Genomic DNA, 19,798 nt, shown 5'->3' on the forward strand with positions numbered 1-19,798 from the left:
GGAGTGCGTTTCATGCATCTCAGGCATTCGATTAGTGGAGCCGATGAAACGTGGGACGGCAGCGTTTTCTTCAGGTTCTCACAATTCATGCCTTTCTCGATCCTGCACGTCTATTTTTACCTCTCCCCGCGATTGGAGATGCTCTCGCGCAGCTCGAAGGGGAAATACACCCACACCTCGTAGAGAGAAGTCGTTGCAATGCGGACGCGGCATGTGTAGCGAGACCAACATCAACGCGATACTGTAGAAGTGTGTTGAGATGGGATGATGGGATGCAGTCTGGTTTGCTCGATGAAACATTACCTAAGGTTGAGATCTCCTGGCGACCTGCCCGTGCTTCTGCCGCTAAAGGCTTCGCGAGGCCTCGGCCTTGGCCTGCCTCCCTCACGACCACCTTCGCTCCTCGATGCCGCAGCCGGATGGGTTGCTCGTGGGGTGGCATTTGCATGACGTGCAACGATGTCCTCCGTCCCATGGTACAGCAAAGTCACACATCATCATTGCCCGGGGTCAGAGGGGACGAAAGCTCGAAGAGATACGCGGCCATGCGAGCCGGGCGCAGCCATCTGCAAGGCCAGGCATGTTTAAGCTTAATTCCCGCCGGCAACCCCTACCTGCCCTGCCCTGCCCGGCCACGGGTACGATGGCCCCCAATCTCTTGCTGCGCGCGAGCTGCTCCTGAGCCCCAGGCCGGAGATGACTCGTCGAGAGGTGCGCAATGTGCTAATTGGGAAGTCTACCTCGCTCTCGGGACCCGCCCGGCTGCAGGCCTGCCTGAGTGTCTGTCCCGTTTCGTTTGGGCGGAGGCTTGGCTGCTGCCTCGCTATATCTATCTATCCACCTCCATCCTGATCCCGCCGCCTTTCCTCAGGACCCCAGCGCGCACGACCCGCTTTGTCTGCAGACAGCACGCCCTCGATCCCAACCATGGGCAGGCACCAGGGGAGCAGCTCGGCGGCCGCGTCCAGCAGCAGCGCCGCAGCCACCTCTTCCTCCGCCCCGGCCTCGGGCCAGCGTGTCACAGGTGCCGTCCCTGCTGCGCAAGGGGACACATCGGCGCCGTCGTCGTCAACACAAACTCCAACCACCCTGACTCAGGTGCTCACCACCACCACCGGCAATCCCCCGTCAACACTGACTCCCACGACCGTGGTGTTAACAGTCACCTCCACCACTCCCACCACCGCTTCTAATCCCCCCCTTACCACCATCTTCACGCCTCCTGCGCGATGTGCTCACATCGAATACTCCTTCTCCGCCGCCCAGAGCGGCACCAGCACATTCTGGCGCGATGCCAGCGGCCCCGGCCTCGGCACCCAGTCCGCCTGCTATCCCCCTGGCTTCGCAGCGGTTCAAACCTCCTCCAACCTCCAATACTCCCCCGGTGTATGTCCGTCCGGCTATCTGCCTGCCAGCAGCGCCACCGCACCTAGCCAATCGGCAATGACGTCCTGGTGCTGCCGCTCCGGTCTCAAGTACGCGCAGGACTTTGGCTGCTTCACCACCATCACCACTCCCACGGTCGTCCGGCTCAACGCCGAATCCACCACGACCATGAGCACCGCCTTCGTCGCCGCCGACTGGCCCATCCAAGTCGCCTGGAACTCCGCCGACCTCAACCTCTTCACCCCGGCCTCGGCGCCGCTGATCGAAGCTTCGGCGGCCGCGGCCAACAACACGCAAGCCAACATGACCGGGCAGGAGATCGCGGGACTGGGCATCGGCGTGCCCGCCGCCGTCGCCGCCATCGCCGTGGCATGCTATGCGCTGTGGCGCCGCAAACGCCGCCAACCGCACCATGCCGAGCTCCTCGACGACGATCCCAGCGAGATGGAGCAGACCTATTTCACCTGGACCCCCGAACCCAAGCGAACCGACACCCCTCACATCGAAGTCCCCGTGCCGACGGTCCAGAGCAGACGCTTCGACGTTGCTTACAGGGTGGGTGAACCGGGCCCGAGCTACAGCACCAGTTATAGTCCCCCGGAAGCTGCACTGGATGAGACCGAGCCTCCTGCCGAACCGAGATGAATGACTGCAAGTGGTGGGGAAACGAATGCTGAAGTGCAAGGAGACGTGGGCCACGTAAGACAGATTGGGCGTGCAAGCCTGAAACTTCCGCTTCTGGTCATCGAGGAGAGAAGCAGTCTGAACTGACAGTTGGGCGAGTCCCGTGAGGAAATCTGTCAACGCCGGACAGTCTGTCTCGAGAGTGTGATGGAGGTTCACAAGCAGTCGTGCCGAGCGGGTGACTTGGACGATGGGCAGCTATGTGACATACACTAGAGGAACGACAATGGAGAAGAAAAGAGAGTGGATGATGGCTAAAATAGCGAAAAGGCACATTACTCCACGCGAGGGCGCCGCTGGAAGAAGACAGTCGCCGTGTCCGGAGAGGAAGCTGGAACTCCGCATGGTATTCATGCTTCTTAGAAGGAATTAGTAGTACACGAAGTATCTATTGTTTCCGGAACGTCCTCCCCTCCTTTCTGCGAACGTCTAGAGATACAGGCCCTGCAGTAGAGATTAGCATCACATACGTAGTCGTCAGCGGGCGAAGAAAATCACTCACCTCGGGTTCACCCTCCTGCTTCGTCTTCATCACATTCTCCCTCGCGCTCCTGAAATCCGCCATGTTGACCCTCATCCTCCTCTCGCGCAGCGCCAGCAAGCCCGACTCGGAGCAGATTGCGCGAATGTCTGCCCCCGACAGATCATCCTTCATGCTGATGAACTCCTCCAAATCCACATCCGGCGCCAGCGACATCTTCGACGTGTGCAGGTTGAAGATCTTGCGCTTGGTGATTTGGTCGGGGTTCTCGAAGAGAATCTTGCGATCGATGCGGCCGGGGCGGATGAGAGCGGGGTCGAGGGTTTCGATTTTGTTGGTGGCCATGATGACCTTGACGTCGCCGCGGTCGTCGAAGCCGTCGAGCTGGTTGAGAAGTTCAAGCATGGTGCGTTGGATTTCGCGCTCACCACCCGAGGTGGATTCGTAGCGTTTGGTGCCAATGGCGTCGATTTCATCGATGAAGACAATGCTTGGAGCATGCTCTGCGGCGGTCTGGAAGATTTGGCGCACAAGTCTTGGACCGTCTCCGAGATATTTCTGGATCAGCTCGGAGCCGACGATGCGGAGGAAGGTGGCGGAGGTCTGGTTGGCAACGGCTTTCGCGAGAAGCGTCTTGCCCGTTCCTGGAGCGCCATACAAGATGACACCTTTCGGGGGCTTGATGCCCATCTCTTCGTAGAGCTCCGGGTGGAGAAGCGGCAGCTCAACGGCCTCGCGAACCTCCTGAATCTGCGCCTCCAGCCCTCCAATGTCTGCGTAGCTCTCCGTGGGGGCTTTGTCCAGCTTCATCACCGAGACCAGGGGATCCGAATCATCATTGAGGACGCCCACAACCGACACACTCTTGTGGTGGAGGAGGATGGACGCCCCGGGCTCAAGCAGGTCCTTGTCGACAAACGACATGATGGACACGTAGTACTCCGGTCCAGTAGCCGACGAGACAATCGCGTGGTCGTCATCGATGAGCTCCTCGAGATTACCGACACCCATCGGCGATCCACGCATGTCGTCTACTCTGCTGCGCTCGTCGGCATTTCGATCCAGTGTCTCGCCCTCCGCCCCAGCGACCGCGGGCTGTTCGGCGTTCTTCTGCTTTGCCTTGCGTATCCGCTCTTGATTCTCCACAAACTCCTCTTCCAGCAGTAGATGATCGTGTACCCGTTGCATGCGGAGGTAGCGGAGCTTGCATCGCGCGGTGGGGTAGATGGTCGGGAGTTTGGCGGCGGCATTAGGACCGGCGGCCTTCTTCTTCCGCCGTCCGATGCGCGTGGTGGGCTGCGGAGGCGGCTCGTACTTGGGCTTGTCCTTCTTGTCGCCTTTCTTGTCCTTGCCATCGCCGGCGCCTGGAGGGCCGCCTGGTCCCCCCAAACCGGACTGATTCTGGCCCTTTGGATGATAGTTAGCTTGATAATCAGGCCGGCAGGTGGGTGGCGCGTGCTTACCATTTCCGGTCGCTGTGAGCGCTACACCACGTCCTTGATGATCGGTAGGTAGCAGCGAGGTCAAGCCAGATGATGGTTTGATGGCGTTGACGGTATTATGGGGGTGGATGCAGATGGATGGAGTGAGTGATGTTTCAAAGATGCTCTCATGTTGGTGACGGAAGAGGGAAGACGCGAAGCTTCGGGAGGCCTAGACGCTCGGACCTCCAAACTGCCGACTACATCTGATATGAAGGGGTCAAAAAGAACTGATAATCAAGAATGAGTGGCACATTTGAAGCATACGGAGAATTAAAAGACTACGTCTGAATCATACGGACGACGAAATGAGCTTCAACCTTGGATCTGGTTCGAATCTACCTTTACTCGCTAGATCGTAATACACAAACGGCTCTACCCTTCAAAGTCATTCCTCAGCCTCGCCTCCTCCACGCTCCTCTGCCAATCCGTAAAGTACAAATAAACAAACTCCGTCACCGACACCAGCCCCAGTGCGATGGCAACACCCGTCCACAGACCCCACAGCCCCCAGTCGAGTTTGAATGCCGTTCCCATAGATATCGGCATGGCCACGACATAGTAGCAGAAGAGCTGGACGTAGCCTCCAAAGTGCTGCCGTCCCAAGCCGCGCAGCAGACCGTTGCAAAGCGCTGCTAGCGCGTCGAAGAGTTGGAAGGCGGCGCAAAGGGGCAGGATTGCGGAGACGACTTCGATGACTTCCGGGTCGGAGGTGAAGAGGTAGGGAATGTGATCTTTCAGCGCCGAGAGGAGGACGACGTTGAAGATGCCGATGATGAAGGCGCCGACCGTTGCCACTTTGGCAGTCAACTTGGCTGCATCGGCCAGTGTTGCTCCAATCAAGTTGGCCACTCGAGTGGAGGCGGCGATGGAGAGCGGGAAGGGGATCATGAAGGTGATGCTCGTCAATGTTGCCAAGACGCTCTGCGCAGCCAAGATTTCCACGCCGAAGAAGGAGCTCGCAAAGGTGAGGAGTTCAAAGGCCAGACATTCCGCCTCGACCATGACGACGCCGGGGATGGCAAGACGAATCATTGGTCCCCAATTCCTGAATGATTGCTTGGTGAAGCCATTCCAGCAGCTCATCCCGTTTTTGCTGAAGAAGTAGACGTAAATCCAGAGGCCGAGGGGGAGAAGATTGTCTGTGATGGCAACTGCGATCGGAGCGCCGACGAATCCCATTTTGAAATGCCACACAAACAACCAGTTCATGAAAGCGTTCAACGGCGCGCAGATCAATAGGACCATCAAGGAGGCAGAGAACATGCCTTGAGCTTGCACGAAGCGTTTGCCGGCCTCGAACGCCGCGTAGCCGGGCGCTCCAATGAGGACGACCTTGAGATAGAGCCCCGCGAGATCTGCGATGCGTGTTTCGGGCACAAGATGGTCGAGAATTTTGTCGGCTAACAGCCAGATGACTCCAATGGGAATCGTAATGGCCCAGAGGAAATAGCACATTCGCTGCATCTGTAGTCCAACCAGCTTCCTCCTGCCGCTCCCGTATGCTTGCGCACACAAAGTATCCAATGAAGTGGCAAGGCCCTGATAGATGGCGTATCCCGTGATGTTGGCAGTCATGCTTGCCAGACTCACGGCTCCCAGCTCTGGGGTGCCCAGGTGACCGACGGTGAAGATGGATGCAACGGTGAGACTGTATTGCAATAAGAACGTCGCCATGAGGGGTAGAGAATAAGTGGTGATTGTTTTGGCCTCGCGCCACCATGTTGTCTGTATCTTGCCCTCCTTGACCGCTTCCTCCCATTTCTGCTGGATGATGGCCGGATTGTCCTGACCGCCATAGGGTTGCGTGGGGTCGCCGATGAGAGGGGAGGTTTCGGAGGCCTCTTCCACCGCGTCTTCGTCCGGCCGGACGGTCTCGGTGGAAAACATCTTGGCGATGACACTTCTCCTGCGCGACTGGCTCTCTGTGCGGGGATGTTTCGGCGGGATGATGTTGTTGTCTCGGAGCAGGCTCCTCTCTTCGTCGATAACCCTCTGTCGCTCACCCTTCGGACCCCGCTCGCCAATGCTCATTGTTTTGTATATCCCCGGCCCTAGCGTAGCATGGTTCCTAGCCCCTGTGAAGCTCGGACGTCGATAAGAACCGGTGAGAGAGTAATTGTGAGACTGGAGTGGCGCGGAGGCGGCCAGCGAGGTGTGTAGCTCATCGTCGTCTGCCTCCTCCCGTGCATCCTCCTCGTCATCGTCATCTTCTTCCGTGTCGGACATGGCTGCCATGTCGCGATCGAGAGAGTCTTGGACCTCGGGGGGAATTGCCCACGAGCGACTGAGAGACTGTGACAGGCCAGACATGGGTGCGTGCGGGTTCGCGGTGATGGATTTGGGCGGGGAATGCATGGTGAGGTCGGCGAATCGCTAAGAGAAGAAGGAGGAGAGGGTATGATACATAGGATATAGGATGTAGTAGGCAGAGATCACATGTGGTCGACGGAGGGGAGGTTGGAGCGTGGAGAAGTCGAGTCGAGGCCCATCCCGGACAGGCAACGCCAGCCGAAGTCGAGCTTGAGGGATGCAAGTGATGTCGAGGATGTAGCACCGTCGGGATCGCAATGCTCACCGGCGCGTATATGCGTTGATCCCTCCGCCATGACAGATGTCTGATGACGGCTTCCTCTTTCACATCCAGTGACTCTGTCAGAACATTCCAACACGCCCATGTCCGGGGCGGAGGGGGAGGGGATGACAGAAGTCGTGGCGACAGCCTAATGATGCCCCACGTCACACGGAACTTGTCGACATCCATCCCACCACATGTCCGCCGAGACGACTCGTGCTTCCAAGAGCCCGGTCCCGCCACATCATCCCTTCCCTTCCCTTCCCATCCAACCCACTCCCACCCACTTCCACATGAGCCACTTCGATTCTCCCCGACAGGATCACCCGCCGGCAGCTTCGTGATCCTCGGCACCCCACCGCCGCTGACCCTCCTCCTCGACTGCCAGGGTTGAGCAGCCTTTATCGCTGTCTGCAGTCCGCGATTTCTCGGCGTCTTCTAGAAGCCTCTCGACGTCAAATATTGCTCACGCCTCCATCCACGTCACCTCCCGTCACCTCTAGTTGCTCGGTCAGCAAGCTCCAATAGAAGCACTCAAGGCCCCTCGCCTTCCCTTTCGACCACCACCCATCATCCTGCATCATGGCTTCCGCCAACCGAAATCGGCGCCTCCAGAAAGAGATCCAGGACATCGCCAAAGACAGGCACTCCGGCATCAGCATCACCACGCCCACCGGCAGCTCCGACATCATCGACTTCACCCACTTCAAAGGCCATTTCGACGGCCCACCAGACACCCCTTACGAAGGCGGTCACTACGAAGTCGACATCAGGATTGGTGGAGAGTACCCCTTCAAGCCACCGGAGATGCGTTTCATCACCAAAATCTGGCATCCCAACGTCTCGTCACAGACGGGAGCGATTTGCCTCGACACCCTCGGGGCGCACTGGAGTCCCGTCTTGACGCTCAAAAGTGCCCTGATCAGCCTTCAATCCCTCCTCTCCTCCCCCGAGCCCAAGGACCCGCAAGACGCAGAAGTGGCAAGCATGCTGATCACACGCCCGGAGGAGTTTGAGCATGTGGCAAGAGACTGGGCACAACGATATGCAGGCGCGCCAAAGCCTCCTCCCGGCAGCACAAAGACCGGGGCGTCAGGATCGGGGGACTCGGGGGACGCGGCAGCGGTGAAATCACAACGCAAGATGGAAGACCGCGAATCCAAGCGACGGGAGGAATACCGGCGGCGGGAGGCGTATCAGGGGTACAACAAGAACATGATCGATCAATTCGTGAGCATGGGCTTTCAGGTCGAGCAAGTGGTCAGTGCTTTTGAGTATGTGGGCATCGACAAGGCGGACGGCGAGGAGTATGAGCTGGAAGAGGAGTACATTGGAGATGTGACCGCACGGCTGTTTGGGGAGATGTGAGCGGTGCCGTCCGATGGCCGCGCACTCGACCCCTTTGCTTGCTCTTTGTGCACTTTTCAGCGGGCTTTGCTATGGCTGCATCAGCGATAGGCGTCGGATGGGACGGCCATGTGGTATGTTATCAAATGTAATGACAGACTCTACCCACACCTCTTCTACTACGTCTTCCATCACATCCAACTAGGAGCAGACATTGCTCCAGTATCGCCCGGGACTACTAAGACGTCCAATACAAGGCAGAAATCCTCTTCAGCTTGCACTTCCGGCTGCCTTCGCCCGGACAACGACCTGAGCTTCGAACTCACACAAGAACTCGGGCTGAGACAATGCCTTTACGATCAGCGCAGAGCTGGCGGGTCGAGAGCCCTGCAGCCAGGGCAGCATGATGTCGGTAATGAAGGGGAGGAAATCCTCGCGATCCCGCGCCTTCTCGGTGAAGTAATACTTGAAGACGGAGATGTCGTGCACCGTGGCGCCCACCGCTTCCAGACACGTGGTGATGCGGGAGAGGATGACGTGCATTTGCGGGCCGAGGCCTTCGGGAACGTCTCCAGTGGGAGTCTGGGCAACCTGGCCGGAGATGTTGACTTGGTTGACGCTGTCGCTGAGCGGGATGACGGAGAGTGAGCAGAAGACCGGGTGAGGGGGCCCGAGAGAGGGCGGGTCGAGGAATGTGATGAGAGGGGAGGTTGCCGCGGCCATTGACGATGCTGGCTGGCAAGGCTGTGTGTCTTGTATAGTGGATTGATCTTGCGGATGCGAGAGAACGTACGGAGAAGGGGTGAGATAAGGGAAGAGGGCGAAGCTGGGATGAAAGATGAAAGATGAATTGACTTGACCTTTTACCTTTGCGCAGTACCCTCGCATTTGTAAGACACGCTTGACTAACCCGCCATTGCAGCTCTGGGAGGAGGAGGAGGTGAGAGTAACGTTAACTTATTATGCCGGGTGGCGCGTGCGGCAGAGTTCCCGCGAGACGTCCGAGCGCATCGTCATCTCTCTCCGTCAGCTCCACGAAGGAAAACCCGACTTTCGCGCCTCACAACGCGCCCCTTCCCGAGGAGCAGCCAAAGACTGAGGAGAAGCGCGTTGGGCACTCAACATGCGATAGCAAGACGCCATCGTCGCCAGCGCGCCATGTACCTTCCCACCTCGCCCCTCCCGCTGGCCCCGAGCAGTGAGTCGCCCGTTGCGAAATGGTCGAGCACCATCGGCATCGTGACGGCCATCTGTGGCAACGTCTTGATCTCCTTTGCCCTCAACACCCAGCGCTACGCTCACCTGCGCCTCACCCGTGATCGCGAGCAACAGGAGGAGAAGAAGCAACGCCAACAGCGCAAGAAGCAGGCAGCACCCTCAGGCTATGGGACGCAGCAGAACGACATAGCAAAGGACAGGGCGAAAGCCAATGCACAGGCACACGCGGCAAGCTATACTCTCCAGGCATCCGGAGAGAGCGACGAGACGGACCCCCTCATACCCACGCTGGACAAGAGGAAGAAGAGCAAGCAGGCCGAGTCTTCCGACAGCGACGACGAGGATGGATCCGACGCATCCACCAAGAACAAGTCATACCTGAAGTCGCCCATCTGGTGGGCTGGCATCGCGATGATGACCGTCGGCGAAACAGGAAACTTCCTCGCCTACGGCTTCGCCCCCGCCTCCATCGTGTCGCCTCTGGGCGTAGTCGCCCTCGTCTCCAACTGCCTCATTGCCCCCTGGCTACTCCACGAACGCTTTCGACTCCGAGATGGCCTGGGCGTCGTCATCGCCGTAGCTGGCTGCGTAACGGTGGTGCTCAGTGCGAGTGACAGCAACCCCAAACTCACCCCGGACTCCATCTGGCATCTCATCACCCGTTGGGAGTTTGAGACTTATCTCGGCATCACCGTCTTTCTCATCATCGTCCTGTGCGTGGCTAGTGACCGTTTTGGCGAGAAATCCATCCTCATCGACCTGGGCTTGATGGGCTTGTTCGGTGGCTACACGGCCCTCTCTACCAAAGGCGTCGCGTCGCTGCTATCCAACACCATCTGGAGGGCCATCACCTTCCCCATCACCTACCTCCTCGTCGCCGTCCTCGCCTTCACTGCCGTCATGCAGATCAAGTACGTCAATCGGGCCTTGCAGCGCTTCAACTCCACCCAAGTCATTCCCATCCAGTTTGTGCTCTTCACCCTCTCCGTCATCACCGGCAGCGCCGTGCTCTACCGCGACTTTGAGCGGACCAGCACTGAGGACGCCGTCAAGTTCGTCGGCGGCTGTGCCTTGACCTTCCTGGGCGTGTGGTGCATCACCTCCGGTCGCGGAGACGAATCGGGGGGAGATGAGGAGACCGGCGAGGAGGAGGACGACGCCATCAACCTACTCGACGAAGAAGGAGTGCAGCCCGAGATAAGAGAGCGGGATGAACTCGAAGGAATGCGGCAGTCCTTGATCGCTGGGTCCTCCAAACTCCCTTCAGACCCTGCGCCCCTGCCCAACGAAGCAGTGCACATCTCCCCCGCCAAAGCAGCAGCCATCCACTCTACATCCTCCGCAGACATTCCCTCCGAGGCGTCCCAGCCACCACCACTCCACGCCACCACTTCCGAACCTAGCGTTCCCACACTGAACGTCCCCCCGGAATCCCCTTCCGCCGACCGACCCAGCACCCCACTGAACCGAGGAGCATCCGGGGCCACAAGCCCGAGGCAAGACGTCTCCAGCACTCGGCCTCTCGCGTCCCCACGAACGCAAACGCAAACCCCAACCAGCACCCTTGACCCCGCTGGAAATCCCCGCCACGCCCTCCTCAAGCGCCACTCCGTCACCCTCCTCCCCGGCCCCCTCACAAGTCCTCTCAGCAGCTCTCTGAGCGCCATCGTAGCCGACTCCCTGCGCAAAGGTGTGGACCAATTCCCCAGCACTTCCCTTCGCAAGCGGCCGTTGAAGCTGCGCGGCACCAGCCGAGCCGGAGCCGAGAGGATCGGGATGGGCAATGCATCTACGACGAAACGGCATTCCATTGCAAGTGGCGAGATCGATTTGTACGCGCCCGAGAGTGGGGAAAGCGGCGCCCTTCGACCCGATGCTGCCGGAGCGGGCAGGGTGCGCAGTTTGAGCGCCACGCTGGGTGATATCTTTGGATCGCCGAAGCGGAGGAAGACGGAGGCGAGGGATGCGACCTCATTCCCGCAGCAGCACAGGCAAGACGAGGGCCGTGATGAATAATGAGTGATTGATCGCACCTGCAAGCGCTGACATTCATCCTTATCTTGGAGGGGTCTAATAATACATGTTTTGGAGACGTGGTAGCTTTGGGTAATCAAGATGGAAGGCACTTTGGCGGCAGATGAGGGCAACTCGGAAGAAGATGGTCTCTGCTCGCTCTTGTATATACAGGTGCTGGGGTGGCGATCCCGTCCGCCAAAGAAACGTATGTAATCGCTTTTGTCTGTACAAAGCACCACGGCAGCTGTCGAATCATTGGTTATCGCAGAAATGCACACGATGCACGCAACCCCTCGTAAAACAATGGAGACTCGCTACACTCCGACGCACCATGCCAGCCGTAATCAAAGAGGCGAATAGAAATGCTGTATTCATCGTATGCGCGCTTTGCAAGAACATGCACGCGTGCGGTTCACATGACAGAACAGTCTCTGTCCTCGTGCGGTTTTCGCTTCGACCCGGACTTACTCCTCCGCAGCTTCGGCGTCGTCTTCCCCGACGTCACACTCTCCTTGCTCGGATTCCTCGATGACGTGTGGCCCACGGGAGGAGCGCGGGCCGTGTCGTGGGGAACGGTGGTTTCGGCGATGGAGATGTGCCCCGAGGGCGTCGGCTGTTGCTGCGCAGCGGCGATGCTGCCCACACTACCAGAGTCGCTCTTATTGCTGACCATCTGCGTCAGTTTCGCCATGCCAAGATGCAAGCGCTTGGTGTCTTCTCGACTTGAGTGACGAGAGCGCGAGTTCTCCCGCGTTTGTAGCACCCGGCTTCCCCGTCTTGAGCCTCCCATCTTGCCGGCGGTAGGTATGACGGCATTGCCCCGTTCTTCACCAGGCGTAGTTGCGGCGGACGGAGGCTCGGTGCGAGCGCCGCCAGAGTTACTGGATGTGTCGATTGTGATACTGGAACGCCTTGGCTCGAGGTTGGCCTCCACTCGCCCGCGCAGCTGCTCGTCAGTGGGAGTTGTAGTTGCGCCTAGGCTCGTACGATCGGATCCATTGACGAAGTCGGCGACATTCACTTCCGGAATCGACAACCCGCCTAGTTTCGGCTCGGACCTGGTTTGCTGTAGGTCAATGGCGTCCGATGCCATGGTGAGATTGGAGAGCGGCTTTTCCAAGGGCGTGGCATCCGACTGCGAACGCGAGGTGGCTTCAGTGTAAGAAGGCGGATTCGACATCGAGCGCTCGCGCTCATTGATGGGCTGGACCTGATAGAAAAGGAGGTATGGCGTGTCCTTTCTCAATGCCTCGTGAATGTCCACTCGGGTAATGCGATCCTTTGCCAAGTCGTCGAAACGCATCCAGGGATCGTCAAAGTCGCTCTCATCACTCCCACGATGCTCCGTTGGGCTTGCGTCCGATTGTGACGCGGCTATCCTGCCTCGCGCGAGGCATACATAGTGACCGGAGTGAAGAGACACACCTCGATGGCAAAGGACTGCTTGCAGCAAGAGTCGAAAATTGCCCGCTAGAGGGCCGTCTTCTTCGATGTGCTCATCACTGACGAAGTTCGGAACGAGAATCTCAAGTGGTATGTCGACGTAGGTATTGAGCTTGCGGGCAACGCCGGTGTTGGTGTAAGAATATCGCTTCAGACAGATGCCGAGTACCGGGCGTTTCTTCGCAAAGTGTGCGGCCACTTGGGCATCGGAAGTGGGCATGTTTTCGGTGTACCAAGGCAACAACTTGAAGAATTGCCAAGCTGGCATGAGCACCTCCGCACGGGCAGTGCTCAGTTTTCGAAGCTTGTAGTCTATTGTCGCGTTAGGGTCATCGTTGGGAAGCTGCTCGGGATCGATGCCGGTCAGTTCCAGCTTGCGTTGGCTGAAGATGCTGTTGGTTCGTTTCTTCACCATGCTCTGTCTGAACTTGTCGAGGGGTGTGTTGTAGATGGGGAATCCGCCGCTAGGGGTTGTAGCAGAAGGGAAGTCCGTGATCGGGGTACTGGCACTCGGGGTTTCGGCGACTTCGACGACTTCGATGTGGGTGCTGGGCTCTTTTTCCATCTTTGTAGGTGCGTCGGCCGACTCGAGCTTCAGTGTGTTTCGTCGTTGGCTTTCGAGGTATCGCTTGACTTCTATCCGGTTATTGAAGTAGTGCTCGAGGCAGTCTTCCAGCGTAATCTCCTTCTTCCCATCAACCGGACCGTCCAATAGGGCAACCTCCAACAAGCGCTCATTGATGAATTTATGATCGTCCGCCGGGTCCTCTTTGCCCGTGTGATACATGTCCATTTTGAGGGTCAACATGGGCAACTCCAGCTGGCCGGTGATGAAAGTGAAGGCTTCGGAGGGGTCCTGCTGCTCGAGACGTGCGCCATCCGCCCACCCGCACGCAGCGATCGCCTTCTGGAGCTGCTCCGTCAAGTCTGTGGTGATGAGCTGGCCCGAGCGGAGCAAGTTCACCCAAAATCGAAGTAAGGCGGCCAGCCGTTTCCGTTTGGCGTCGTCGAAGTTGTCGTAGAGCATCGCCTCGAAACTGTCCAAGCGGACGAACATTGCAAACAGCAGGGCATCGAGATAGCAAGTGACGGCGTCTCGATTCACCGCGCCGAGGAGCCTGATGTTGGGGTCGTAGGGCCTGACGATGCCCTCGTATGTGTCGCCGAGGAGCATCAGCAAGCGAAAGGCCGCCTGTGTATCGCCTTGCGGTGTGCGGCGCACTGCGTATTCGACATTTGCTTCACTAATGTTGTTGATACCATATTGCCGCAGTCTTTCCACCAGGACCTTGATCTCCTTTGCTTCTTCTCGATCTGGCTTCTCGTGGGTATCATGACTTAGGGTGAAGACGTTGGCGAAGTGTTCGGGGGCTTCGGGGGGCTGCGATGGCATGGTCAGCGGGGATGTTCGAAAAGGGGGGACGCGTCAAGATATGCGATTCATGGGTTGCGACCAGAGTGGAGTGAGGCTTCTCGCAGATTGAGCTTGCGCCGTCGAGTCGCTGCTCAAGGCCGCCATAGCCGTGATCGGGGGAGGGATGCCAATGCTCGCGAAGCAGGGGACTGCCTTCTCCCCGTCCATGGTCCCGTCCTTCTGGTGCGGAGGATGGGGAGCGGGTGCGATGACAGGAGCAAAGCCATTCGCGGAGGCGTTTGCGAGAAAGCGAGGCAAACATGGCGGGGGGTGGAAGGGTGAGGCATACTCTGCTAGGGTCTGGAGACAGGCTATCCTGATGCTGTGCGGGATGCTGATGCTGGGAGGAGTGGTGGTGGTGGTGGTGATGCTGGGGGTCGTGCGGGCTCTTGTCTCTCCGACTGAGGAAGCGCCGTACGCCGCTCATGGCGGTGAGTCTAGGAAGGTGCGGCTCGCCGTCTCTCCTCCATCAATGAGCGGAGCAGGTGCGATGCGGTGAAAGGGATGGGGAAAGGTTGCGCCTCAGGTGGCAATGTATAGTAAGGTGGCCGAAGAGATCTGCCAGGCTGCCAGAACGTGGTGGAGGAGCGAAGGCAACAGGGAGATAGATATGGACAGAGATACGTCTCCAGGGTCTGGCGGGGAGATTGTGTTAATTCAGGCAAGTATCTACACCGAGCTCCTAATGAGGCTTGGCCAGCGGTGGTGTGATGGGCGTCCAGCTCTTCCTCCTCCTCCACCTCTCCGCCTCCTTCGTTGCGCCGGGAGGATTGGCCTTACCCCTCGACCCTTAACCACGTGAGCCAATGACAGCCCTTGCACGTGTGCGCTTTACCCGACGAGTGCTTAGAAACGGTTAAGGTTTTAACCGCGCAGCTGACATAATCTTAACATCCGAATTTGGCAGTGGTCGTCTTCCCGGCCAGTCTTTGGAGGAAATCTACACAGCACAGCTGCAGCACAGAGACGCTGCTCTCTTACCCATTGCCATCTCTCCAGCAAGTTCTCACCTAAGCAATGGCACTGGAAGCCGTCACCGCCTCCCTTCTAAGGCGCCTGCACGCTGCTCCAACACCACTGCACCGGGCGTGGACTTTGCAATGCCGCCATCATGCCAGCACCAGCAACAGCACCAGCACCAGTGCCATCCTGGCCACGCAGGAGCCGCAAGACCTCGATCCATCCACCTTCCACGAGGCCACGGGCCCGTCAAGACGGAAGTTTGATCCCGTCAAGACCGCCTTCAAACGCTCAGAGCAGCTACCACCCAGCCGGTATGAACAGCCTTCTCCCTTCCCTCTTCTTCTCCGCATGCTGACCACTCATCACCCTGCGCAGATACCATTTCCGCCCTCCGAAATACTACCGTGGCGAATTGCACCCTCACCAACCGCCCCCCACCTCCGATCCCGCATCTCGCGCCTTCGTCCCCGGCCCTTTCTCCCTTCCCCGACTCGAACAAACCTACCACGACACAGTTGCCTCCGATTTGATGACCATGACCTACATGCACTTCCCCCCAGGTGTCTACCCCCAGCAAAAGGGCGAGCGGTATCGGGAATGGATTGGCGATAGTCCCTACTTCAAGAATCGTCCGCGTCGAGGCCCGCGAGGCGGCTCGGTGCTGCGCATGCTTCGCAAGCCCATTACCTTCCGCAACGTCCCTCAGCTCGAGCGCGTGACGGTACATTGCATGGTCAAGGAAGCCACAAGCGGAAGCGCACCCTTGCACGTGGCAGGCATGGTGATGCAGGCCATCACCAACGTCCGCTCCACCTCGCACGCAACGCGCAAGAGTGTCGCCGCCTTTGGGGTACGCGCGGGACAGCATCTGAGCGTGACGTGCGAGTTGACGGGCGAGACCATGTATCATTTCCTGAGCAAGGTGGTCGATGTGGTGATGCCGAAAATCAAAGACTTCCGCGGCATCAAGGGCAGCACCGGCGACAACTCTGGAAACCTTGCGTTTGGCCTCACGCCGGAGGATGTGGCATTATTCCCCGAGGTGGAAGTCAACTATGACATGTGGGTGCAGGCTTCCCTTTTGCCTTTGTTTCCCTCGGTGGACTAATCCCTTTTGCGCAGGTATCCGCCCAAGATGATCCCGGGCTGCCATGTCATAATCCACACCTCTGCCAAGACGGACTACGATGCGCGATTGTTGGCTCAGGCGATCGGTGTTCCATTTTACGGGAAGTTTGTAGACTGAGTTTGGGTCAGCATTTCGCGGGCCATCGCCGTCCAGAGGTTGTGTGCAAGGGAGGAGAGGGCGCGGAGGAGAGATGATGGGCAAACTCCGCGTCGGCCGTAAGGCCGGCCGCGATCTCCGCCCCGCGGACTCTCCATCCTCAGCTCCGGCTGCCTCGCGCGAAACGATATTTAAAGCAGGCCGCGCCACATACTCCTCTCGGTTTTACGAGAACCCACTCGGACATAAAATCTGTGTAGCCGGATGAGTCGACACCTGACTACTGTGTATAAAACAAGCATTCTTCCACCATGCCGACCACACTGCTTACCGTCCACGAGCTCCGTCTCCTCCTTGAGCATCCGCAACTCGAACTCCACGAATACGCCTTGCACCCAAACCATGTCGACCAACGGTGTAGCCTGGAGTGTGCTGAGAGCCGACTGGCAGCAACAAGACAAGGTACGTCGTTCCCTTTACTATCGATGAAACCCAGCCGATTGACAACCTCTTCCCAGACATGGACGGCAGTCGACGCCTACACCATCTCCCATCTACACCCACCCAGCAAGAAGAACAGCGCAGTCCTTCTCGATGCCCTGACCCAGTCCCGCGACGAAGGCCTACCTGACATCGCCTCCTACCCGGTCATCGCCAAGTTCTACGCTCTCCAGTGCCGCGCCATGCGCGTCAAGCACGCCCTCGAAATCGGCACGCTCGGCGCTTACACCTCCATCTTCCTGGCGACGGAGAATCCCGGGATGCAAATCACCACCATCGAAGTCGATCCGCACCACTACAAAGTCGCGCAGCAGAATGTCGCCCACGCCGGCGTTTTGGAGCAAGTGACGGCCAAACTCGGTGCGGCGCTTGATGTGCTTCCCGAACTGGCCAAGGAGATTGAGTCGGGCGGGAAGCCTCGGCTGGGGTTCGTGTACATTGATGCCGACAAGTCGAACAACTGGAAGTACGTGGACGTGGTGATTCCCATGTGCGAATCGGGAGCGGTGATCTTTGTCGACAACATCGTGCGGGGCGGGGACCTTGTCGATCGAGCCAAGAAGGATGCGTCTACTGCAGGCTCTCGTCGGGTTGTGGAGATGGTTGGGAAGGATGATCGTTTGGATGGTGTAGTGTTGCAGACTGTCGGGGAGAAGTCGTACGACGGCATATTGATGGCCGTGGTGCGGTGAGGAATTGGGAGATGTACAACGCACTCTATATGTCGATCCGGACGACACCACTCGTCACCGTAGCTTATATGCATTCCTCTTCGTCCATCAATGGTTCATCAGTATCCAGTTTCAAACGCCGGCACATCCGCGGGATTGAGAATCCAGTCGTCGAAAGTCATCGAGGCGAGCATATCAAAATCTAGAAGCGTCGGATCATTCACCACGCCGACATCAGGTTTCTGGGGTTCTGCAAGGGGGAGATATTCGGCCACACCAGGAAGATCGTCCCTGCCGGTGGGCGGGCCACTGGAGACAAGAGATGGCGCATCTTCCTGGCATGCCAGGATCTTGTAGAACTGTCGCAAGACCTTGTCCACCGACTCCTGCATGTAGACGAGCTTCTGACTCGGGTCTTTCTTGGTCTTCATAAAGCTATCGGCAGCGAGGACCATCCAGAGCTGGCGCAGTTCGCAGCCCAGGCGTTCGGCTTTACGCGTGATTACTTCGACGACATCGCTGACCACTCGAGCGGCGCTGTCTTCCACGAAGCTGTGAAGAATGCCGTCCGCCTCAGGACTGGACATTGAATACGCGAGACAGGCCGAAAACGCGGCCCTCATCTGGTCGTGGCGCAAAAAGAGTAGAGTGGTGTAGCCTTTGTCAAGCAACGACACATGGTCGTCCATGATTTTCTTTGCGGCATTGATGAGGACCATTCGCGAAAAGCTTCGCTCCACAACGCTGTCACTTTGTCGGATCTGACGATCATGTAGCACTAGCAAGTAGTTTCGCAGAGTGATGCCTAGCAGGGCTTGTGGGAGTTGTGACTCGGCCTCTGACCACTTCGGAACGGACTGAAGATGTGTCTCGATCTCCTCCGTGTATCTTTTGACCTCGTCAAAAGTGATCTGCTCGCGCACGTTGTTGAGGACGGCGTTTAACGTATATCTCAACATGAATGTCTCGTTCGCCGTGGTGAGAAAAGACGCCGCCGTAAACTCACTGCGCGATCTCCGAGTGGGCAATGTGACGGAGCTGTCGTCGAAATCCTCATCGACAATATTACTCGGTGGCACGTAGTCGCTCTGTTGTGGCCAAGGTGTTGCTAGCATGCCTCGAGCAAAGGAGCTTTCCAGCTCGAAATCCGCCGCGGCAAGCCAGATTCGGCGTCGCATTTCTTTGTCGAGGGCAGAGGTGGACTTTCGAAGCAGGTCCGGATCGCGATGCAAGCCGGCAGCCATTGAGAAGCGGAGAAAGCTGCCAGCATCGGTCCAGGTCCGCTTGAACTTGCTGGCATTGAGCAATCGCGAAAGGTTGAGGAGGAATCTGATCTGGAAATCTATCGCAGTCACATGCTTCTGGCTCTGGGTGATGAGCCAATCCTCGCAGACTCGGTTGATGATGAGAGCCTTGTCCCGCATAACGCTGCCGGTAGCACTATAAAGCCATGGATCCAGGCTTCCTTGACACTGAACGCAAGCGATCATCAGCAAGACAAGGGCTACGAAATGGGCTCGCGTCGTCGAGATGTCGTCCCACATGCTGCTGTACTCTTTCCAGAAGCTCGGAGAATGCACAATGTGGTAGACGTTGCCCAAGCTGTCGAAGTATAGGCGTACAAGCTCGTCAGCTTCGCGCTTGGGAGGAAGAAGAGCTCTGAGGTCGTGTTCGGTGGTGATCTGGTGCTGGAGTGCGGAGCGATCCGCGCCGTCCTCGAGGGCGTGAATGTAGTGTCGTATCCTAGACAGGCCAGGAAAGTTTGAGAGGATCTCCTTTGTAAATGGACTGAGCTCGGGGATATAGGCAATGATGGAGCCGGGGTGAGAGATGCCATGGAACTGAGTCTTGAAGGATTTCCCGCGGAGCAACATGGTCTCGCGGTCGGTGGCGTTGACAACGGCAGGGCTGGTGTCCATGAGGATCATCGAGTCTGGAGTCAGAGGGAGCTTCCTGTGCGGCTTCTGCGCCGAGAACTGGCTTTGGATCGAATGGGCCAACGCGGACTCGAGCTCTCGTATGCGCTTGTCCTGGTATTCCAGGCGAGTCAGCGTGTCGCTGGACAGTGTTGGAGCCAGTGCACGGCCGGGCGGACCATCTCCGTCGAGGTCTTTTGCAGCGTACTCTGATTCATCCGCATTGCGTGGAGAGGCGTCGGATGGATCGTCGATGTATCGACAGCTCGCCGCCTGGCCATTCTTCGTGCAGCGGCTACAGGCAGGCTGGGCGCGATCGCATTGCAGCTTCCTCCGTCGACAGTCATAGCAAGACAGCACTTTTCGCCGCCGTTTTCTCTCGTTCCCGCCGCCTAGTTCTGGAGAGCGGGTACGAAGCGGCGGGGTCGTGTCGGGGAACAAAGGATCGCGAGGCATATTGGCGGTTGGGGATAGGTT

At 58.2% G+C, this 19,798-nt stretch overlaps 10 protein-coding genes across 10 annotated transcripts; 5 read left to right on the forward strand and 5 right to left on the reverse strand.

The window, feature by feature from the left end:
• The first annotated feature begins 140 nt into the window (after positions 1–140).
• BDY17DRAFT_130140 (uncharacterized protein) lies at positions 141–2,146 on the forward strand. Its single transcript, XM_033729403.1, has 2 exons — positions 141–1,098; positions 1,163–2,146. The coding sequence occupies exons 1-2, from the start codon at positions 273–275 to the stop codon at positions 2,029–2,031; spliced, it is 1,695 nt and encodes a 564-aa protein (XP_033591084.1). The 5' UTR covers positions 141–272; the 3' UTR covers positions 2,032–2,146.
• A 98-nt stretch (positions 2,147–2,244) lies between these two features.
• Positions 2,245–4,212, reverse strand: BDY17DRAFT_129937 (26S protease regulatory subunit 4). The gene is made up of 2 exons (XM_033729401.1): positions 4,015–4,212; positions 2,245–3,958 (listed from the first exon to the last, which is right to left on the reverse strand). Exons 1-2 carry the CDS (start codon positions 4,015–4,017, stop codon positions 2,459–2,461), a joined length of 1,503 nt encoding a protein of 500 aa, XP_033591085.1. The 5' UTR covers positions 4,018–4,212; the 3' UTR covers positions 2,245–2,458.
• A 42-nt stretch (positions 4,213–4,254) lies between these two features.
• On the reverse strand, positions 4,255–6,804 carry BDY17DRAFT_295802 (MATE family multidrug resistance protein). The gene has a single exon (XM_033733359.1). The coding sequence runs from the start codon at positions 6,388–6,390 to the stop codon at positions 4,408–4,410; it is 1,983 nt and encodes a 660-aa protein (XP_033591086.1). The 5' UTR covers positions 6,391–6,804; the 3' UTR covers positions 4,255–4,407.
• A 385-nt stretch (positions 6,805–7,189) lies between these two features.
• BDY17DRAFT_323363 (ubiquitin-conjugating enzyme/RWD-like protein) lies at positions 7,190–7,975 on the forward strand (the record flags this gene model as incomplete). Its single annotated transcript, XM_033736997.1, has 1 exon — positions 7,190–7,975. One exon carries the CDS (start codon positions 7,190–7,192, stop codon positions 7,973–7,975), a length of 786 nt encoding a protein of 261 aa, XP_033591087.1.
• A 249-nt stretch (positions 7,976–8,224) lies between these two features.
• Positions 8,225–8,677, reverse strand: BDY17DRAFT_323364 (uncharacterized protein; the record flags this gene model as incomplete). Its single annotated transcript, XM_033736998.1, has 1 exon — positions 8,225–8,677. One exon carries the CDS (start codon positions 8,675–8,677, stop codon positions 8,225–8,227), a length of 453 nt encoding a protein of 150 aa, XP_033591088.1.
• Positions 8,678–9,112: 435 nt separating this feature from the next.
• Positions 9,113–10,294, forward strand: BDY17DRAFT_249241 (magnesium transporter NIPA-domain-containing protein; the record flags this gene model as incomplete). The annotated part of the gene is made up of 1 exon (XM_033730960.1): positions 9,113–10,294. A coding segment is annotated over one exon (1,182 nt), but the record flags the coding sequence as incomplete, so codon positions are not given.
• Positions 10,295–11,394: 1,100 nt separating this feature from the next.
• On the reverse strand, positions 11,395–14,907 carry BDY17DRAFT_129932 (ubiquitin carboxyl-terminal hydrolase-domain-containing protein). Its single transcript, XM_033729400.1, has 2 exons — positions 14,335–14,907; positions 11,395–14,012 (listed from the first exon to the last, which is right to left on the reverse strand). Exons 1-2 carry the CDS (start codon positions 14,470–14,472, stop codon positions 11,601–11,603), a joined length of 2,550 nt encoding a protein of 849 aa, XP_033591090.1. The 5' UTR covers positions 14,473–14,907; the 3' UTR covers positions 11,395–11,600.
• Positions 14,908–15,062: 155 nt separating this feature from the next.
• BDY17DRAFT_316354 (ribosomal protein L5 domain-containing protein) lies at positions 15,063–16,254 on the forward strand (the record flags this gene model as incomplete). The annotated part of the gene is made up of 3 exons (XM_033736005.1): positions 15,063–15,319; positions 15,384–16,070; positions 16,131–16,254. The coding sequence occupies 3 exons, from the start codon at positions 15,063–15,065 to the stop codon at positions 16,252–16,254; spliced, it is 1,068 nt and encodes a 355-aa protein (XP_033591091.1).
• Positions 16,255–16,718: 464 nt separating this feature from the next.
• Positions 16,719–17,426, forward strand: BDY17DRAFT_316355 (S-adenosyl-L-methionine-dependent methyltransferase; the record flags this gene model as incomplete). Its single annotated transcript, XM_033736006.1, has 1 exon — positions 16,719–17,426. One exon carries the CDS (start codon positions 16,719–16,721, stop codon positions 17,424–17,426), a length of 708 nt encoding a protein of 235 aa, XP_033591092.1.
• A 98-nt stretch (positions 17,427–17,524) lies between these two features.
• On the reverse strand, positions 17,525–19,777 carry BDY17DRAFT_323369 (uncharacterized protein; the record flags this gene model as incomplete). Its single annotated transcript, XM_033736999.1, has 1 exon — positions 17,525–19,777. One exon carries the CDS (start codon positions 19,775–19,777, stop codon positions 17,525–17,527), a length of 2,253 nt encoding a protein of 750 aa, XP_033591093.1.
• Positions 19,778–19,798: the final 21 nt, after the last annotated feature.

This window comes from Neohortaea acidophila, assembly GCF_010093505.1.
Source record: "Neohortaea acidophila strain CBS 113389 unplaced genomic scaffold BDY17scaffold_4, whole genome shotgun sequence".
Classification (NCBI taxonomy): Eukaryota; Fungi; Ascomycota; class Dothideomycetes; order Mycosphaerellales; family Teratosphaeriaceae; genus Neohortaea; species Neohortaea acidophila.